The sequence below is a fragment of the Cimex lectularius genome, unplaced genomic scaffold (genome assembly GCF_000648675.2).
Source record: "Cimex lectularius strain Harlan isolate CLEC.00 unplaced genomic scaffold, Clec_2.1 scaffold170, whole genome shotgun sequence".
Taxonomy (NCBI): domain Eukaryota; kingdom Metazoa; phylum Arthropoda; class Insecta; order Hemiptera; family Cimicidae; genus Cimex; species Cimex lectularius.
Genome location: NW_019392810.1, coordinates 937,543 through 958,503, shown reverse-complemented (window position 1 = coordinate 958,503; position 20,961 = coordinate 937,543). Strand labels below are relative to the sequence as shown.

General features: G+C 41.0%; 1 protein-coding gene across 24 annotated transcripts in view; it reads right to left on the bottom strand.

Moving 5' to 3' along the window:
* The window catches only part of LOC106672032 (microtubule-actin cross-linking factor 1), a 156,139-nt gene that overhangs the window by 16,725 nt on the left and 118,453 nt on the right, over positions 1-20,961 (bottom strand). For 22 of the 24 annotated variants that reach the window (XM_024228201.1, XM_024228203.1, XM_024228210.1 and 19 more), the window contains 31 exons: positions 19,916-20,299; positions 19,621-19,836; positions 18,963-19,559; positions 18,536-18,904; positions 18,364-18,470; positions 17,451-18,265; positions 16,594-17,390; positions 16,445-16,528; positions 15,893-16,099; positions 15,279-15,367; positions 10,157-15,218; positions 9,275-9,421; positions 8,532-9,188; positions 8,329-8,465; positions 8,045-8,248; positions 7,780-7,980; positions 7,334-7,610; positions 7,060-7,266; positions 6,841-6,982; positions 6,624-6,752; positions 5,347-6,548; positions 4,822-5,266; positions 4,371-4,759; positions 3,695-4,291; positions 3,466-3,636; positions 2,754-3,407; positions 2,355-2,673; positions 1,649-2,283; positions 648-1,567; positions 463-582; positions 4-280 (listed from right to left, as the gene is read on the bottom strand). In XM_024228201.1, the coding sequence (XP_024083969.1) occupies positions 4-280; positions 463-582; positions 648-1,567; positions 1,649-2,283; positions 2,355-2,673; positions 2,754-3,407; positions 3,466-3,636; positions 3,695-4,291; positions 4,371-4,759; positions 4,822-5,266; positions 5,347-6,548; positions 6,624-6,752; positions 6,841-6,982; positions 7,060-7,266; positions 7,334-7,610; positions 7,780-7,980; positions 8,045-8,248; positions 8,329-8,465; positions 8,532-9,188; positions 9,275-9,421; positions 10,157-15,218; positions 15,279-15,367; positions 15,893-16,099; positions 16,445-16,528; positions 16,594-17,390; positions 17,451-18,265; positions 18,364-18,470; positions 18,536-18,904; positions 18,963-19,559; positions 19,621-19,836; positions 19,916-20,299 (16,557 nt within the window). The remainder of the gene's footprint in view (positions 1-3; positions 281-462; positions 583-647; positions 1,568-1,648; positions 2,284-2,354; positions 2,674-2,753; positions 3,408-3,465; positions 3,637-3,694; positions 4,292-4,370; positions 4,760-4,821; positions 5,267-5,346; positions 6,549-6,623; positions 6,753-6,840; positions 6,983-7,059; positions 7,267-7,333; positions 7,611-7,779; positions 7,981-8,044; positions 8,249-8,328; positions 8,466-8,531; positions 9,189-9,274; positions 9,422-10,156; positions 15,219-15,278; positions 15,368-15,892; positions 16,100-16,444; positions 16,529-16,593; positions 17,391-17,450; positions 18,266-18,363; positions 18,471-18,535; positions 18,905-18,962; positions 19,560-19,620; positions 19,837-19,915; positions 20,300-20,961) is intronic. The other 2 variants (XM_024228221.1, XM_024228222.1) reach the window with 2 other exon arrangements.

Here is a 20,961-nt window from a genome sequence, read left to right as displayed (position 1 = left end):
TACCTTTAATTTGGCAAGTTGGACTTCAAGGAGGTGAGGGTCGACTGCAGTCGGGCTCATTTCTGTATCAAGGCTCTTGTCCGTGTTGGAAATCCATGTGAGCAGCTCTGAGAGAGCCTGCTGGAACTGTCCAAGGCGGAGGAGGGCGTTCTCCAACTGTCGGTAGCGCTCGGCTATGCCTCGGTGGAGCTCATCCCACCTCGAGTTCACACTCGAGAGGGACTCTTTCAAGCCCTGTGCTTGCTCTGCTGTACTTCTCTCAGTCAGTTCTGCAGCTTGCCTGTTTTAAACAGATCATAGATATTTTAAAAATCTTGGTCAGCATGATTAAAACTATTTCTCAGTGGATTGTTTTACCTCCATAAACTCCTATGTAAGCATAATTAATAATAAAATTGATAAAAATACGAAATAAATGATATGTTGTAAAATATCAACAAAGAAAACAATAAAATGACATACCTGTTTAGCGACTCTACTTTGATCATCATCGGGTCGAGGGAAGCCTTCAAGTCCTTCACCTCTTTCATCTGCTGTCTTATTGTTCCGATATCCTCGCCAAGAGGGCCAAGAGCTGAAAACCTGTTAAAAAATCCAAGTCAGAACAGTCTGTTTTTGACAAGTTTTTCATTTTCAGAAAGACGAACCTTGATTCTGCCTGTTGTAAGAATTCTTTAAGGGCTTTGAGAGTTTCGTGAAACTCCATTGCTCTTTCCATGGCATCGAGGAGGTTTTCTTCGCGACGGGCAAAGAGACTGGTGACCGTGTCCCAAGCTGAATCCAAGTCTTCGATGTTTTTCCTTACTTCGGGTTTATCCGCTTCTCCACAGAGCGCCATGAGGGAAGCTCCTGTTTTCCTCACATCTTCGACACGTGGTTTGGTATGGTCGATGTCACTCTTGACGATGCCGAGAGCTTCGCCTTGCCTTCTAACCAGCTCTGGTTTAAGAGCAGGAGGTTCTTGTTCTATGAGAGTCCTCTCGATTTCAGCTAATGTGGTCATGACTGCTTCTAGGGCAGACCAGAACCTTGCTGCCACCTCCAGAGCTTCTGAAAGTGATTTGTTTCTTGTTTTTGTTGCATCGTTTACTTCCTTCCATAATTGTTGTAACTTGTCCAGTTTTCTCTTGATATCCTTTACAGCTGGATCACTTGAGGGTGATTTAGCGATTACATCGCTCGCTGCTTTCTTTACAGCTTCAAAAGCCTCTTCTCTCTTTGCAACCTCATCAATAAGCGCTTCATTTTCTTTCAACTGTTGTCTGATCTTCGGCGGGTGGGCAGATACGGGTTCTGCGGAGTTCATTTCTTCAGCCGCATTGCTCAGTGCTCTGAGCATGCCTTCGAGCTTATCTGAAAATTCTGAAGACTCTTGCAGAGCTTTCTCGAGCGCTTCTTGACGAGCTTTGAGCATATTACGGAGTTCATTGTAGCGTGAGTTATCCGAGTCGAGCATCTCCTGTACTTTAGTTCCTTCCTCATATGGCACGAGTTTGATGAGAGATTCTCCCGTTTTGTTAAGCTTGTCAACAAGCGGTTTGTGCTCGGAGATGGATTGAAGAAGTCGCTGAAAATAGTAAAAGGTAAAATTTTGGTCAACCTTAGAAATACTAATTGTGATTTTTTTTTTAAAGCAAGTTGGACTTACTTGTGTAACGGCTTGATCTTGAATAAGAGCTTGGGGCCTAAGTGAACTCGGTCTCAAGTTCCTGGCCTCAGTCGTCTTTTCGTCCAACCAGGAAACTAGTTCGCTGTGGGATGATTCGAAATGCTGTGCGAGGCCGAGAGCTTGCTCGAGAAGGCTAAGGCGATCTCCAGAAGCCCTCCATACGCTGTCCATCGTCTCTCGAAGGTCTACCATCTTGTCTCTCATGACAGAGTTGTCTTCGTATTGTGGTGATTCTCGCAGTACTTTTTTGGCAGTGTCGAGGATATCTCTTACCCTGCCTTTCTGCGAAGCGATGTCATCGTTTAGAGCCTTGTGCTCTTTCAACTGCAGGCGGATTACTTGTGGCTCACTCGATGGCGGTTCCGCTTCACGCAATTGTGCTTCAACTTCACGGAACCACTCGAGCAGAGAATCGACATCACTGAGAACTTCAAGTGAACGTTGTTTACAAAGCTGGAGACGTTCGGCTTTCCTCTGCACCTGTTCGGAGATAGCGTCGAACCGTCTGTTGTCTCGTGTCACAAGACCCTCGATCGTCGCTGCTCCTTCTCCTGGGCCTATCGAGCAAAGCTGTGGCCCCAATTGGTTCACATTCTCCAAAACTGGTCTGAACTCTGAAATTCACACAACAAAGAAAGTTATTTGATAAAATTCAATTAGATTATTAAATAAATTATTTTTTTACCTTGTATGTCCATTTCAAGAGCATGTATACTTTCTTCCCGAGGGTCTGCGCTCTGCAAAGTTGTTTCAGCTCCATGCATCCAATCGACAAGTTTGTTGTGAGAATTGTGGAATTGTTGGACCAGAGGAAGAGCTTCTTGAGCCTGTTTGAGCAAATCTGATCCACGCACGGTGAGGTCGTTGTACCGTCTTTGAAGCGAGTCAAGCTTGTCCTTCAGCTGAATTGCCTCATCACTTGAGATGCTGCGCATCAATTCGTGTCCTGCATCAACTGTAGAATCCACATTGCCTTGCTGGTTTGAAATCTCTTCACTCAGATCCTACAAATTTCCAGATTTCATTTAAAACTTGAACCTGATAGAAATATAATACGATTATGTCGGAACCATGCCAAACTTACAGCTAAGTCCTCCATTTGTGCGTATAGCTGCTCTGTGTGTACTGCTAAAACTTTAAACCTGGAAAGGCGATGATCCATTCCTTCCATCCAAGCTTGGAGTTGCTGATATGTGACGACAAGATGCCTCAACCGACCTCTGGCAGATTCTAGGAGTGTCGCAACATCCTCAGAGGCGTGCACTAGCTTAGAATACCTGTTTGCTGCTTCTTGCACCTGATCGGCAATGCCTGAAGCATCATCATCGCTCACCAGGGAAGCGAGCTGAGATGCGATGTCAGTAAGATCGCTAAGATCTGTTTTTTTGTGGAGGATCTCTTCATGCAGCGCATCGTGTTCTCGAATTTTCTGTTGTATTTTCTCTTCATCGGTTGGAACAAGCTCCATGTCTTTGATTTTCTTTTCAGTTCTCTGAAGCCAGTCGTTAACCGGGTTCATCTTATCGTGGAAGGACTTAGCCACGGCCATAGCCTGCTCCAGAGCGGTCATCCTAGTGGCTGCTTTTTCTGTTAGGTCTTCGAATCTATCAGCAAGTGATTTCAACTGTCTCTCGACAGCTGACCGCTCAGTAGAATCGCAATTAGCGGCGACTTCTCTGCCCATTACAACCAGTGAGCTCATGGAGCCTTGTCTATCAAGAAGCATCTTTTTCAAAAACTACAACAAAACAGTATTATTTAATTACAGGAATCACAACGTTCATATTTAAATATACCTTCTGCTCCTGAAGTTGTGCTTTGACCACTTTGTAATCGGCAGAAGGTGCTTTCTGATTTGCCACCATATCTTCCATATCTGAGAGCCATTTTGATAGACCTTCAAGTGCCTCCTGGAATTTTCCAGACTGGAGAAGACCTGCATTCAGCTTCTTGTCACGATCTGTCATCTATAATAAGGATAACAAGAAATCAAAACAAAATATTAAATTTTAAAAAATCAGTTACCTTTTCTTTGAGGTCATTCCACTTTTCAGAGATACATTCACAATCCCGTTCGACCTGAGCTGTGCTCACACCGGGAGAAGCGGTCTGTACAAGGATTTGACCGGCGGCTATGGCCACCTCGACAGCAGCGCCTGCTGGCTCAACCATGGTAGCCCTCAGACTGGCTGACTCGTCCTGCTGAGACCGAATTGTGTCTGGCTCAGAGCCGACCGGCTTTAGCCTCTTCAATTCGTCAAAAGCACGCTCTACAAGTGTATCTGCAGCGTCTATCTTGTTATTGAAATCTAGTAGTTTTTCAATGGCAGCGTCTAGTGCCTGTTCTCTCTTCCTTGAAGCAGATTCGAGTGATGATAACCGCTTTGAAACGTTTTCTGCCTGTTGGCGAGTGGCATCTGCGGAGAAGCCGGAGTCCACAAGAGCATCGGCTAATGACTGCATTGCGGCCACATCATCACCCGCACGGGCGAGTTTTCCATTGAATCCTGTCAGCTGGTCTTGCTGACTGCGCAATGTTTTCATGTCACGTCCTGGAGGTTTCATAGAAGCAAATTCATCTTCAAGAGTACTCAAATCTGTTGTCAAATGCTTGATTTTGTCCTGTTGGTCATAAAATGTTTGTTATAAAGACTTATTTATATATATTTAAAAAAAATAAGGTACAATTTAGTTGGCTCACATTGTATTGCTGTACAGCTTTAGCTGCAATTTGGGCACGATCGCAACGATCGTCAAGTCGTGAGGAAAGATCATCGAGTCGCTCTGCAAGGGCTGCCACTTCGTCGCCTAAGCCGGATGTTCTACCCTGTGCGACTTGTGATACTTCTTCGTCAAGTTCATCGCAGATGGTACGAAGTGACTCTAGAGGTTTACGCAGAGAGGCAACTTCATCCCTGAGTGAGGCAAGGCGTGCTACAGTTGCAGGATCGGCATGTGCTGAAATTGAATCGTGGCTCCCTAGGCGATCTTCACACCGCTGAACTGAGTGAGAAACGCCTCTGAGGCGGTCGGCTGCATCTACTAAACGGCGTCCAAGCTCTTCAAGAGTAGATGTCTTAAGTAAAAGTTCTAAAAAAAAAAATATATTATAATTTCTAATATATGGGATTGTCAAAATATTAGACTAGTACCATTATTAAGTTTGTCCCAACGGCTTTTGGCAGCTGCGACTTCTTGCAGAACAATGTCTTTGTCGATATCGCACGATGATACAAAAGTATCTCCGAGTGAACGCAGGTGTTCAAATTCTCCAGATTTCTTCCAGACGTCGTTTCTAAAGGTGGCGAGGTCTCTCAGATGCTTATCGAGGTCACGCCGAGAGAAAGAGTCGGGCCGCAATGACTCGAGACGAGATTCAGCCTGCGAAAGCCACGGGACAAATGCCTCCAAGCTTTTGTAATATTTGCGACAATGTTCCATTGAAGTATGAAGTCTAGTGTGTCTCTCAGAAGCTTCACGCTTCAGTTTGTCCCACTGGGAACGGAGCGAGTCTAGGTTTCTTGATGACGACTTGTCTGCACGCTGAGATTGACCTCGGTCAAGTAGCATAATTACCTGATGTTCTCTACTCATGACCTAAGCAAATAAGCGTTTATTACTTTAAAACCTTTTTAAAGATAGATTAGCTGGAAAATAAGACGTGTCTTTTATCTTACCTCCTTGTAAACAGGTTCATGAGCGTCCACTTGTTGTTGGAGGACTTCTCTATCGGCCGAAATAAGAAGACGATCTTGTAAAGAGCTAAGCTCATCGCTCAACCAACCAAGTGTTTTTGCAACAGTAGCATCAAATTCTCTTCCATCTCTGAGAAGACCTTCAATCTCGGCTCTTCGTCTGTCCACCTTCGCTTGAAGAGCATTGTATTGCTTGTTAACTGCAGAGAGCTTCCCTTGAATCTCTGCCCTGGAACCCGCATCGGTGAGGACCTTGCAAAGTTCCTCACCTGCCGCTTCTGCATCTGCCAGTAGTTGGCGAGCTCCTTCAAGCTGTCTCTCACAGGCTTGTATTTTGCGCAAGTGCTGTTCCGGATCTTTTTCAGTCTGCGCGGCATCCACCTGCTCTGAAATGTTCTGGAGGGTGTCACGCAAGCGGTTAAGCCCAGAATCGAATTCCCTACTGGAATCGACTGCAACACCAAGGCATGCAGCACGGTCATCGAGTTTCTTGGCGAGGGCTGACCACCGGTCTGTAACGGATTTGAGCTTTGCTTCAAGCGGTGTCCACTTCGCACGGGTGACCAGTGAAGCCGTAGTCGTTTCAAGGTGAGAAAGCTGTGGTCGCATAGCTCTCAGCTCTTCCCTTAGCACCTGCACCTGTTCAACTTGTGACTGTACCATCCTTGGATCGCTCGATATCGGTCCGAGTGCACCGACCATCCTTTCTTTTGCCGATAACCATGTCCCTAAGTGTTCATGAGTGTCATAAAGATCTTTGAGGTCTTCTAGAATTTGGATCCTGCTCTTGCACAGATCATGCAATGCTTTCCATTTAGCGAGAATCTCCTCGAGCTGTTTCTGAAGAGCTTCTGCACCAGGTGCGTTTTGTTTCTTGCGCAATAACTCACTTACGCTTGACTTAGTGCTTTCAAGGAGTGCTTGCTTTTCATACATCTCCTCAAGCAAACTCTTAACCACTTTGTTTGTCTTATCCGCTTCGTCTTTTGTTGCGCAAAGGGTGTCACGAGGGAGCGCGCGGTTTGTCCTCTCAATGAATCCGTCGAGAGATCTCATGTGCTCTAGTGATTTACGAAGCTCCTCTTTGGTGGTCTCAAGCTCGGTTGTACGCTCGCTCAGTTTCAGTCCTAGTGAGGAATATCTATTGTTAAGCTCTGCCACTTCTTGCTGGGTACCAGTGAAGTCTGAAAAGACAAAACAGAGTTACAACAATAAACAAAAATCAAATTAAAGAAGTAAAAAGAAATATATAAATTCACCTTCAACATGATAAACCTCTTGTGAGGAACGTCTGCTACCAAAGCCCGAAGAAACAGGAGACATAGGTGATGTAACATAAACTTTTGTTGGAGTTGGAGAAGTTAATTCCTGAGAAGATTTTCTTCCAACTGAATTAAAAAAATTAAATTAAATAAAACCATTAAATTGGTACAAATTTAAATAAATATAAAAAACATAGATAAACAGATTACTCACTTGTTGATAAGCGTTTTACAGGGCTCACAGAGCTGCGTCGTCGAGTCGGAGATTCTGGTCGTTCGGTGGCTTCCATTGATGATCCAATGTCAAAAAGGCGATCGATCGTTGGGGCAAAGTCTCTATGTTCTTTCACCAGAGGCTAATAAAAACATGGAAAATGTTACAATAAAATAATAATAATAAGGATTATTTGCTTGTTTTAAAAATCCTAATTACTTTGAGCTCTTCTGTTTGTCTCTTGATTATATCCATGTGTAGTGCAACGGGTTCAAGCCTTCCGACTTTACCTTCAAAAGCGTTAAGCCATGCTACGATCTGATCTCTTAGCTTGTCATAAGCGAGTGCCTGTTCCGCTCTAATCTTTGAAAGTCGAGCTTTTTCATCTAACAGAGTATTCAGGTCTCGCCACTGAGTCTCGATATTCTAGAAAGAACCAAAATCGTATAAATGTTATGAATAAGACCTAAAATAACGGCTTCTATGTTCTGACCTTGATACGGTCACGGACTTGTGAAGTATCCGTCACATCTTTACGGGCAAGAAGAGATCGTCCTTCTCTGAGTACTCTTTCCAGCGGTTCTCGTTTGGCATCTCTTTCCGCTACTACTACATCGACTGCGCCGGCACCGCCAACTGCAATGCCATCATTGGCTTCCTGTAGCCAGTTTTCAACTTCAGTGGCGTGAGATGAGAACTCGTCAAGTGAAGCAGTAACTTCATTCAAGAGTTCAGAGAGCTTGGTCGTTCTTTCTAATAACTTCTCGTATCTAACGATAACAATTATTATATTAATAACTAACCCTTAACCATTCCTAACTATCATGAGTAAGGATTAAAATAATAAAAAGTTTATTAACTCAACATAAAAAATTACACAAAATGTTTGAGCGTGAGGACTAGATGATGAAGCTATTATGGTATAACAATAATACAAACCTGGACAAGACGTCCTTGACTTTTCCATCGATTCGTTTTGCAAGCCTGGGGTTCGTTGCAGAAGAAGTGAGCTGTTTAGCTTGCACCACCACACTTTCGATTGATGATCTGTATGCCACTATTTCAGACAGAGGCGCTCGTACTGCTCTGACCTGTTCCTCAAGTCTGGGCTTGTTTAGAGACGCTGGTCTTGTGAGAGATCTAAAGACAAAAAACGTTCAAGAATTAAACATGTATTTTTAATTATTTGATTAAAACTGCTAACTTTATGTTGTTCTCAGCGTTTGAGAGCCAGGCAACAACGTTCTCCAGAGCGTTCTCGACGCCTTGGCTCTGAGAGAGCGCATTATCTAGACTTTCTATTCGCCTCGTAAGACCAGATGAGAGGGAGTCATACTTGCTGGAAAGCTCTTCGACGGGTAGTGTGAGTTCATTGATCTCACTCCTTGTAGCCTGGCCTTCAACAGACCTTCAAAAGCATTGAAAAGTGAACATTTCCATTTTATTATGTCATAATACAAATTCATTTTTGTACAGTTGATTAAATACCTGATCAATAATTCAAGGCTTTGTCTGAGGTTGTCAAAGAGTCTACTTTGAGCGGCAAATTCTGTGTTCAGGGACTTAGCTCGGACTAGCTGTTCATCGAGCGAGTGCGGATCAGCTGCAAGTGGCTCTGCCAAGATCTACACATATTAAGATTTTAAGTTAGTATTGATAAAATGTAATTTGTATTATTTTTATTGGTTTACCTTGTTTGCACGAGGCTCAGCCGACTGCATCCACTGCCTTGCTCTGTCAAGAGCGGATTTGTATTCCCTTTGTCTTCCGCCTAGGCCTGAAAGTCTTTCTGAGAGTTCGGTAACCCTGATCGACAGGTCTTTATATTCTTTGGTGAGATCAGCAACGAGCCTCCTCAACTCAGAACCTTGGTAGGGCTCGACGAGGCCTGGTCTGGAAGTCAGACCGGCCCTGTATTCGTTGACGCTGTTCAAAAACTCCTTCGACTCATCGGCAAATTTCTGCCCGGCCATTGTGATGAATCGCAGATCGGCTTGGTGTGATATGACGTCGTTGACGAGCTCGGATATGGAATCTCCGGGTCTCAAGTTAGTCATCTTCTCCTTTTCTGTTACAACCCTCTTGGTCTTTTCAAGCCATTCTGAGAACACAGTGGCCTCTGATCTGAATTTGTGAAGTTCCTCGGATGCGGAGATGATCCTCCTGAGCAGCCGCTCAGTCATAACGTTCGATTTGTCGTATCTCGTCTTAAGCGATTTCGAGTTTCTTTCGAGCGATGAGATTTCATCACGTGCAAGGAATTCTGTACCATTCGAAATGATGTTACGTACATCGTCTAAACAACTCTGGACCATCCTCTGTTGTGATTCAATTTCTTCTTTTATCAGCTGAATATTATGAAAAAAATAATAATCGGCTTTAATTAAATAGGTTTATTGCAAACTTTGTAAGTTGATAACATCTAATGCTTTACCTTGAGTAAGTTGATTTGGTCGCGGATTCCATTGAGGCTCTCTTGAGCTGGTTCTTGTTTTGCAAGGCGGTCTTCAAGATCACTCATCCATTCTAAGAGCTGCCTGAGCGAGTCATCGCACAGCTTATATTTCTCCTCCATCGCTTGCTTAAATTGTTAAAAAAACACAGCATTATTACAATGAAAAGTGTATTACACCAAAATGTAATACAAAATGATGATAAGCAAAATAACAAAATAAATAAAAAATGCATGCACATAACTGAAAATGACAAAAATAATATATTTAATGTAAAAATAATACGAGTTAATGTTGATACTTTCGGTTAGACAAGCGATGCGATTATTTGCGAGGATTAGATTTTTGGTTTGTTTTTTTTGTGGCTGAGGATATTTTGGATTAGTTTTTGTTTTCAGGTGGTCATTTTTTTTCTGTATTAGAAGAAAAAAAATTTTGTTGCAGGAATATTTTTTATAAAATACTTTTTCCAAAAGCTGAAACAAAAGACAAAAAACAAAGGATGAATAGGTAATTTTTTTGTTCACTCGTCGAAAGGTATAAATATAAACAAAAAAAGAGAATAAATGAGAAAAACAAGACATGAAGACAAGTACAAAACAAAACAGTGAGAAAAGAACAGAAGAATGATATAGCTTGGGAATAATGAAAGATCAAAACATCCCAATTTATGTAATTTTTTTAAAGCAATTAAATCAAGCCATCAAATCAGAGCATTGAAACGTCAGACAGAACAAATTAACTCAGGTATATACATAAATAAAAACAAAGTTCATGGTCAGAAAATGCTTTGATCTTTACACCCAGGAATAAAAATAAAACACGAAGAAAGTTAATTTTAATGACAATTTGTACTAGCTTACCCTAGACTGAGCCCGGACGATGATGCCCCTGTCCTTCGCCTTGACAAGGTCCAGGTCTTCTCCATCATCTGTCCTGAACCTGCCCCTGACTGCGTCTAGGCTTCCGCTCGATATTGCTTCCTGAACTGACTTAATGGCACCGGAGCGGTCTCTAAAAACGGCACTAGTGCCTGAGACCATGCCAGACCCGATTGCTGCGGCCAAGTTCAGCCGAGGACGGCTCATGCCCGTCTCAGTGGAAAAAGGGTCTGTGAACAGCCCGTTTGTGGGGTTGTATACGCCGTAGTCTATCGAATCTATGAGTGATATATTATCGAGGTATATGATCTCGGACTCCAAACCAGTTTTGAGGTTGTAGAGCCTAGAATTTTTTCGATCTAGAGTATTTCCCTTGTCGTCCGTTATGCCCTTTTTAAATGCTTCATTGATTTTGTAAAATCTACGCCTGCTCGTATCCTTCACGACAATCGTGTTTGGATCTAAATATCCACAGTTGATTGCATCCATTAAGCTCAGATTCACATCGTTGAATTTATAAAGTCCTTTGTCGAGGTCGATTTTATTGTTTTCGATGGCAGTTTTAAAACTTTCCATTATACCTTTGATCAAGGTGAGATCTTTGGTGTGGAACGTATCACCGTCCAAGTAGCCGTACACATCAAGGTCGATGCTCTTGGACTCTATGAACTTTACCAACTTGACGCCTTTCTCTTTTACAGACCAATTTCTCGGGTCAATCAATCCAGAATTTATGGCATCTCTCAGCTTCATTTCACCCTTTATCGGAATTCCAAGTCGCTCTGACCGATCTTTCAGGCTCTCGCGAACAGTGGCAAGATCACCTTTTACAAAACCCTCACTCACAGATTCCAAACTCGGCAAGTTTTTGACATTCAGTGCTCTGTTTTTAAAACGTGTAGTGTTTGGATTTATTAAACCGATTTCTAACGATTTTTCTAAGCTGTTTATACTGTTATCTTCAGGATTAACAATACCCGAATCTCTGATTAATCCCGAATCGTTAATAGCCTCCAAATCTTGATTTTTAACTGTTGAAACTATTTTCTTTTCTTTTACTAGTTCCTTTGCATTTTCTTTAGAGGGCAAGTCTACAAACAAACCATTTTTTAAAAGTTTTGAATTTTCTACATTTGCGTACTCAAGTCCACAGTCATGTCTAACTGCCTCGTAGGGTCCAATTTTGTCAAGATTTTGCACAAGTTCTAACTGATAAGCGTTCTCGAGTGGTATTTCTATATTCTCTTCTTTAAAAACACCTTTCCTCGGATCTAGGATGTTTTTGACCACCGCCTCTTTGGGTGTGAGGAAAACATTGTTTTGAATGCAAAATGGTGCATCCAGGTCGATTTTGTGTTCCCTCAAAGCCAGGTTTAAACTCATTTCCTTCCCGTCTGTAAAAATCCGTCCGTCTTTGTATAGTCCGTCTTTTAAAAACTTTTGTAAAGGAAGTGTGTTTTTAGGCTTGTAAACGCAATTCTGCAATAGTTTATCTAAATCTCCTTTAAAATACTCGTATCCGGTTTTCAAATCGACAAGGCCCATGTCAGTCTTTATTAAATTTTCATCATTTCCTATTAGATTTGAGTCTATTGCTTCTTTCAAACTTAAAAATTCATTTGTTTTAGGATCAAGGAAAAGGTTGTCGGAATAAAGATTTTCATATGCATCCTTCAAAGAACAAGGTACTTTCAAATCGTACAAAACGCCTTTTTTGAAAGCCTGATCCAGTGTTAGTTCGCCCTTCTGGGTTGCTATTCTACCTGTCGTCTTGTCCACCGCCGTCTTAAAGCTTTCAGGGCCAGAATCAGTCCGTACAATTGTCGTATCAGGGTCTATCAAGTTTTCAAGGGCTGTGTTTAACGTTCTTTCATTAAAAAGACCACTCTTTGGAGAATAAACGGCATAATCTACAGCTTCTTTTACACTCAAGATTTTCGGAAGCAAGAAGCCAGCAGCTACGGCCTTCTCTAAGCGTATACCGCGATAGGTGTTACTTTCAGGATCGAAAAGGCCGAGTTCCAACGCTTCTCCGGGTGTCAGAATTTCATTATCATTGACCAAACAAGGTGTATTGAGGATTTTACCGGCTCCCAAATCGGACTTGAGATTTTTCAATTTATATTCTTGAACGGCGGCCTCGGGTAAACTCATAGGCGGTATTTTAGGCAGAATGAAACCTTTCAAATAAGCTTTTTTCAAATCCATTTTAAATGGATAATTGAAAGTACCATTTTCAAAGTCCAAAATGCCCTCAGACTTGTCTAAATCAAGAAGCTCATCATTTTTAGGATCTTTCACGCATGTCAAAGTAGGGTCGATTAGTTTTTTATCTATGGATTCTCTGAGAGTCAAATATTTATTGATACGAGGGTCAAGGAATTTACCGTTTTTATAATAACCGCGGTTTATTGCTTCTATGATTGTAAAAGGATTTAATTTAGTCTTTATTTCATCACCGGGCTTTATGATCTGATCGGAAGCCTTCTCTCCATTTATATAAGAAATATCAGGGTCAACAATTCCTAAATTAATAGATTTTTTAACATCTATAATATTACCCGTTAAAGGATCTCTTAGTGTTATGCCATCGACAATATTCTCTAATGCGATGGGTGGCATTTTCTGCCTCACAAAACCGACTTTAAATGCAGCATCTAAGCTCAAACCGCCGAGAACAGCTTCATTCAAATCTAGCAATTTAGTTTCAACTGCTTCGTTCAAACCTACAAAATCAGAATTCTCATCGGCTTTAACAACAATCTCATCAGGATCGAGAATATTGTCGAGTATGGCTTGGTTCAAATTACAATCCACATTTTCATATTTCACTTTGACAGTTTGCGGATCGAGTATTTTTTGTTCTATCGCTTTATGCAATGTAAGATTTGCACGTGGCTTTGCTTCTTTTGAATAAATCCAGGACATTTTCACCGCTTGGAAAAATGGAATTTTTTGGTCGCCATCATACAGATTGCCATCTTCATCAAACAGGTTTTGCTCCAGGGCTTGTCTCAACGTTAGATTTTTAACAAAGACATCATCAGGATCAAATATTTTATCACAGACTTCTTTAAATGGAATAGTAAATTTTGATTTCTTTGGATCGTAGACACCCCTAAGAGCCAAATCCCGAGGGGATAGTTTTTTGTCAATTATTAAATACTTTTTAACGACAGATCGCCCTTCGACAGTTACATAACCGAGTTTTATCGCTTCACCCACACTCATTTTGCCTTCTGGTCCATTGAATTCTAAAAAGTCATCAGACAGAAGGCCGTTATCGAGAGCGTCTTGTAAACTCAACCCGTTTACACGCACCTTTTTCGGGTCGAGTTTACTGCTTTTCAATGCTTCGGAAAATTTCAACGACTCGCCAGTTTTTGTTAGTATTACCAATGAGGAGGAAGGGTCAAATATAACACCTTTTTCAACATGTAGAGGATCGGGAGATGTATCGTCAAGTAAGATCAAACCGTTTTTAATACAAGCCTCCATATCGTGACCGTTTACGTTACCATGCTTGTCCATGATTCGTTTTTCAATTGCACGCAGAAATGACAATTCACGGCCTCGTTTTAAATCAACAACACGCCCCGATTTTTCATCGATGATACCTAATTTTAAGCATTCTTCAAAACTGACTTCCCTGTCTGTCCCAGGGACGGTGAAAATCCCACGATTCGGATCCAATACCTTTTTTTCAATTGCATCGCGCAAAAGCCACCCCTTATCTGGTACCCTGCTCATAGAATCTAGTATGTTTTTGATATTCTTTTTAAAACCTTTTTCTACAACTTTTATATCCTCAGAAACTAATTTTTTGCCTGGTGTCCCTTCATTGTCTATATATTTTTTCACTGTTTTAGTCTGTGTGGTCAGAGTGATACAAAGGACGCTTTTTAAAGTGGAAAGACCTTCTTTAGTTATGAGTTTTTTCTTTAAAGCTTCTTCATACCCAATCTGTTTGTGTTTCCGATCGACCAAAAGGCCTGTTTTTATGTCTAAGAGGCCCATGGAAACAGCTTCGAACACGGAAAGCTCTTTCCCAGAGCTTTTCACACCAATTTTTTTCATAAGGATATCTTTTACTTCACGACGGACCAGGTTTTGACTTTCGAGCTCTTCAAGAGTCTGGATTTCAGGCATTTTGAATGTCCCTTTATCAAAAATGCCCTCTTTGTGGAGGATCTTGAGTGATTTGTACTCTTCTCCAAAACGGATAAGGCCGATATCAAATACAGATTGAATGTTAACTGTAGAAAAATCACCGTCTTGTACTGCAGATTGGAAAGTTTTGCCTAAGTACAGTCCGTCTTTAATTATTTTCCGATTAAGAGCTTCTTGAAGAGTGATTAAATTATTAGTGTCAGGGTCGAGTATCGTATTGTAATTAGTGTCCAGAATATTATTAAGAACTGCATCTTCCACAGTTAGTTTACCGTATCTCGTTACTATAAGTCCATCGTCCACCATGTCAAAATCAACTGCGTCTTTCAAACTAAGAGGTTTTTCGACATCAGCCATTTTAAAGCCGGTTTTGAGGCCATCTCTAAGTGTGATTTTTTTGTCTTGCGAATAAATTTCATAAAAGTCGGGATTCATGATTTTCGATTTAACAGCATCGCCGAATGTCAATAAATTGCCGGTTTTACGGTCCAAGACCTTCTCGTCGTAGACAAGATCGAGGCTAATGAAATCACTGAGGCAAAACTGACTTACAGGGTTTTCGGCATTTAACAATTCTCGTTGTATTTGCTCAAGGAGGCTTGCTGCTCCGACGACGGGAGCGAGAAGGCGTTGCACAAGCCGTTCTTGTATGACGCCTTGTTCTGCAGCCTCTTTGAGCGAAAGCGTGTCCCCTTTGACACGCACTGTGCCATTGCGCACATCAAGAATGCGTTTCCTGATCGCCTCACCGATTGTGAGTACACGCCCGGTTTCGGGATCTGTGATGCCCTTCTCGTTGATAATCTCGGAGCTCTTTTCATCCTCCGACCGCCCATTCATCTGATTACCCATGTCACAAGTATCAGGAAGCCACCTTGAAAATAAAAGGAACTTATAAAAAAACATCAAACGATATAAGATCGAACTGACTTACTTGCTAGATATCTGTTTCGTGGTCTCGGTGATACTGAACACCGTCCGGAAAGTCCTTAGCTGGGCTGGTTTCATCATCCTTACGAACTCCTAAAACAGGAAGAGAGGGGCGATGGGTCTTACACGTTAATTGTACACGTCGTTAAATGATTATAGTTTTCTAGGTTTCTTGTAAAGTTTTGCTCCATGATGGAGAAATTGGAGTGTAATTGGGTCCTGTCCGAATTGGATAATTAGTGTGTTGCCCACATCATTTTGTTTTCTGTAGGTGTGTGGGTGCCTGATCAATGTCATTATTTTATTTTAATTTTTCTGTAAATCATTCATCCTTGAATATATATATATATATTTTTTGTGGTTAATATTCAAGTTGTATTTTTTAATGAAAATTTGTAAAAATCTCTATTATAGATTTGAAACAAAATCAAAAATTCATGTTTTAATCTTTCTCGTGTCTGGTCATAACATTTTTGTATAAAACAAAACATTAATTAGAACCATTTTGAGGTGATTACTAAGATAATTTTAACTTTAAAGAATTTTATGAATTTAAAATGACAAATATGTCAAATTATTAAATGTAAAAGTGAGGGTAGAGCGAAACATTGTACAAACCTGTAAATCTTTGTCTCCGCTTAGGGCGGCCATTTGTCTGATCCTGTCTTGCATCACCGTCACAAGTGTCAAGAATCGTTGGTTCAAGTTGTCGAGCATCTGTTCCACTTTTGTGGTAGGCGATGGCTCCTCGTATTCAGGCCGTTCGAAAGACGGATTCCATTTCATAACGTCGTCCGCATACCTCCTCAATGAGACTGCATAAATCTGCGTTTTTCCCCGGTTAGTTATGGGGTTAATTGTTAATGCTACTAATCTTTCAATATTAACACCGTATTTCTCATAATCGGACCCTTGTTAATTGAAGTTTAATCATACTCTACTTTATTTTTGTTTTAATAATAATTATTATTACTACTTTTCCTTTTTTTTTTAATTTTTATTTTCAGTTAGATTGATCATGGAAAAGTAAAAGTAAACTGTTGTTTTGTTAAAACTATGATATTAAAGCATTTTACAGCATTTAATAGTTTTTACCAAATTAATAACCAGTTACTTAATATCTATATATACAGGTCACTTAAATTAATGTTAATTATTATTATAAGATACCTTTGCTTCTCTTATAAACCTTCCGCCATCGATATTGACTTGCTCAAGGGGCTGTGTTCTCTCGACAATGCTCGTAAAAAGTACCTGTAAGTTTGAAAATTAAGTATGACAGTAAGGAAAAAGAAAAGCACGTATTCAATTTTATAAACCTTGGTGGGTTCAATGTGGTGTTTGGCATGTGACACCGGAGGAAGTTCATTGAGTTGCTTGTAAGACTCGTCGATGAATTTTACTTCCGTCTGATACGTCTGGCCAAAATTGTCAAGGAGGGAGTACGCAGCTTCGCAAGAGCGCAGCCGGTGTACGAGGTTGGCACAAAGATCGTTCCATCGTTTTGTAACAGAGTTGACATCTTCGTCCAGTCGGTCTAAATCTCCGTGTTCTCTTTCAGATGTGCGGTCTCTTGAACGTACAACGACACGTCTAGTATTTGTAGCGTCGTCTATTAACTGATCGACCACAGGTTGACGGGCAGCTATGGCGTTTTGTAATCTTATCAGGTCGTCATGAACATCTCGAAGGGGTTCGAGTTCGGACGGCATCTCTCCAAAAGAAGCGAGCTTTATTTCCAATTCAGATACGACGTTCCTCGCCTCGTCTAGAGATGCAAGCACTATCTCTACACACTTCATCCTCTCAACATAGAGATGAGAGTAATTCCAGATTGTATTCCACTGTTGGAGTATAGATTCGACTTTGGCAGAATGCTGATGTGACTTACGAGGAAGCGTATTGAACAAAACCTGTAAGCTGTCTATTTCCGGTGTCAAGGATTTAAGATCATTTTCAAAATCTTTGTGTTGGAGAACTTGGCGTTCGAGGGTGTGGGAGTCCCGGGCAATTGAATTGAGAATGCGGTTATTTAGTGTACGTTCATACTCATCAAGTGTTGTCTGAATGCGATTTGACGTTTCTGTGAACTCTCTTAATGCAGCCTTTTGTTCATCTGAAGAAAAAAAAAAAAAATTAGGTATGTAAATTTGTTTTTGACTAATTTGAAACAAACCTTCTTGTCTTGCACGTCTTTCGAGTTCTTCAAACAGTCTGTTCACTTCTTCCATTTCACGTCGTAGACGCCTTAGTTGTGGGTCAGATGGATCACCCTCTGATAAAAGTTTGTCTGCGTCTTCATTGAGAGCTCTACGAATTGCGTTTCTTTGCTCTGAGCCCATGCCAACGAATTGTGCGAGATCCCAAGACCTGACCACACGTATCGTTGCGAATATCATGTTCTGCCGTAGCCTCATGTGTTTCTTCTGCCAGAGGGAAGTAGTCGATTCGAAGGATCGGTTAAGCCTTTCAGCGCCTTCGAGCAGCTCCTTTCCAGGAGGTGGAATAAAGAAAACCACACCTGGCACATTGGTGTCATTAGAACGAGACGACAACGAAGAAACACGCCACTGTGTCAAGGCCGAATTGTCGTGCAAGAGCCACGTGTCTTCTTTCTCAATGTATACCGTATCTGAGGTGTAATTACAGACTGCGGTTACTTGAATAGGCCTGGTCACTGGAAGTCGGCGCTGCCGTATCGGTGGCACTTTGGCAGCTCTCGCAGTCAGCTCGGCGAACAACGGTGCCTTCTTATTTAATTCTTCTCTCATTTCTTGCATGCCTTTCAGAAGGCGTTCCCCTTCATCAAGCGAAAACTCGGATGCGGAATATACTGTGTTGAGCAGTTCATCTCTGCTTTGAAGCCAAGCTTCGGCCTCTCTTAAATCCTTCTGGTACTCTTGGTATTTTCTCGTCGCTTCTGTATGTATCTCACAGGCAAGTGAGAACTGAAGAAGCCTTGACCAAGCTTCTTTTAAAAGCTCAGTCCACCTAAAAAAATAACAAACTTGAAACTTACTGCAACTTACTTGAAAAATCATATTTAAGCAACTATGCAATTTGTAAAAATATAGTTTTCGATACAATACCTTGAGATTGTTTTCCCGGCTGGATGATTTTGAAGGACTAAAGAATTTCCTCGCTCAAGCACTGACCGAACGGAAACTTCTCTCTTTTCTAATTCAGACATCAGATTCTGGAATTAAAGACCTTTAGTCAAAATGCAATTTCTCAATGAGGATAAAAAATTGTAATACGTACATCGTGGTAATGCTGCACTGAGAGTAAATTGATGTTAGGGTCACTCCAATCACGTGCAACTTCGATAGCCTCTTTTTCACTCAACCATGCAAGCTGGTTCTGCAGTGACTGTAGATAATCGAGTAACGACTCAAGATCGCTGAGCCGTTTGTTTGATGTAGTGAGAAGCTCCGAATATACTTTATGAAGTGTGTTTAAGTGTTGTTGGTATAACTGTTGTTCCTCGCCAGTGAATTGCGTTTTAGCCGCAGCACACTGTTCCACAGTAGTTTTGAATCTGTCTATTTCCTTATGTTCTCGTTCATGATGTGAAAGTTCAATTTTAACACCGGCAAGATCGTTACCAAGGTCTGATTCATTAATGAGTTTCTAGAATGATGAGTGACATTAGTACAAATGCAAATAACAAATTGATTATAAAACTTACGATTTTTGCTTTGCACCAGTCGATAGCCTGTTGCAATGAGCGGAAATGATGGTTCGTATCGACGAGTCTTGTTTCTAAAACGGTTCTCGTCTGCCTGGTCACTGTTCTTTCTTCGACAACGGGGAAAGACATGGATGCGAGTCGAGCAATGAGCTTTTGATGGAGAGAGGAGCGAAGCGCGACCCATTTTTGATGGAGTTTGGTCACTCGTCGCTCGAGGCCAGGGGCAGCTTGGTGTCCGACTGTTTTAAGGATGCCCAGGTCTTGGACAAGCCCATTGATGGTTTCTTCTATTGAGCGCATTTCAGATTCAAGAGATTCGGCATTGCGTTTTGCATCAAGCGGATGAAGGCGTTCCAGCCGTCGAGACTCTTCGGTAACGCGAGATTCCACATCGTCCAATCGAGAATCGACCCTCTTACAATCTCGGGAGAGCCTTTCTGCAAGACGGTCTAACCGTTCAAATTTCTTAATTTCATCCTGAAGCTGTTGGTCGCGCTCTTGATGCAATGAAAGAAGTTTATTCCAATTACGTTCGAGCACATCTATATGTAACTCCGGTTCAATATCTACTTCTCCTGTAGACTCGTAAATTTTCTGAAAAGCGATTGAAGATAAATACTAACTCAAAAGCAAAATTTAATTTTTTAAATTTTACCTGTAATTCGGTGTATAAAAGGGAAAGTTTTTGCCTGTCAGATTGTTTGGCAGGGACTTCATAGGTTTTAAATCGAGACGATTCCTGGCTCGCTTTGACGAGGTCCTGAAGTGTAGCAGGAAGGGTACGTTCTGAGAAAACAGAAGTGTATTCGCATATCCAGAGGTGGAGTGATGAAGCAACTTCACGGTATTCTTGAGTGAGCACCTGTGATTCCTATTAGAAGAAATAAAAGTAAAATAAAATATTCAAATTCCAATGAAAATAAATAAATAAAATAAATAATAAATCTTACGTTATCATAGAGTGGATGTTTAGCAGGAGGTTCTGGGAAAACATCATAAATCGAAGAAATGTATGTAATTATGGATTTCTCATCAATTTCATGTGTGTCGACGTCTTCGGGGTCGAGCAGCCTGGTGACTCCGACCTTCTCGGCACTGTAGAAGGCGGTTTCAAGCCTTTCGCGGACTGTCTTCGTCTTGACCGACCTCCAATCGATGAGGTCGGGCCTGTTGCGGTGGATGAGAGCATTGAAGGCAAGGCCATCTCGCCAAGAGGTGGTGAAGTCAGACACCCTGACTTCAGGGTATCGGGCGGTTGATTTCTTAGCCCACTTAAGGAGCACCTCCTTCGGTGAAACATTCTCTTCTCGCTGTGATAGTACTATATCGGAAATCTGTAAAGTAATCAATGGTGATAGTATCACATGAATTAGTCATATGATTTTTTTTATAAGCCATAAAGTAAGGAAGACGGTGGGGGCATGATTGGTTGATTAAAGCATAAATTAATTTTATAAAAATATTGTTGCCCATTGATAGCTTGTAATAAATATTCTCTTTATTTACATAATTGCATTTTGCGAAATTTCTTCACAAAGTCTTTAAGCCACTTATTTAAGTTAGACTTGAAAGCAGGCTTAGTCAATATCAAATACATGGTATCACCTTGTACATCATCATAAACTTTTTGATATTCAACTTATCTTATGTCACAATGGATTAAAGGCAATTTAAGTTTTTTTCCCATCAAGAAACAGGCTTTTTGCACAGAACCTGAAAATCTTTGGAAACAATTTTACAAGAAATGATGAAAATGTTTAGTGACACATACTGCCATTTCACGCCTTTGTTTATTCATATCATCCATGTACAAATTTGTTTAACCAAAAAGATGTTGTTAATAATGAAACAAATACACTTTAAAAACTAATTTAAAAATAATAAATTATTATTATTATTTTATAGTTTCAGCTCAAGATTTCAAAAACAATTGCGTTGATTCGAAAATGGATATTTTTGTAAAACCAGTATAGTTATATTTTGAAAATAAAGAAAA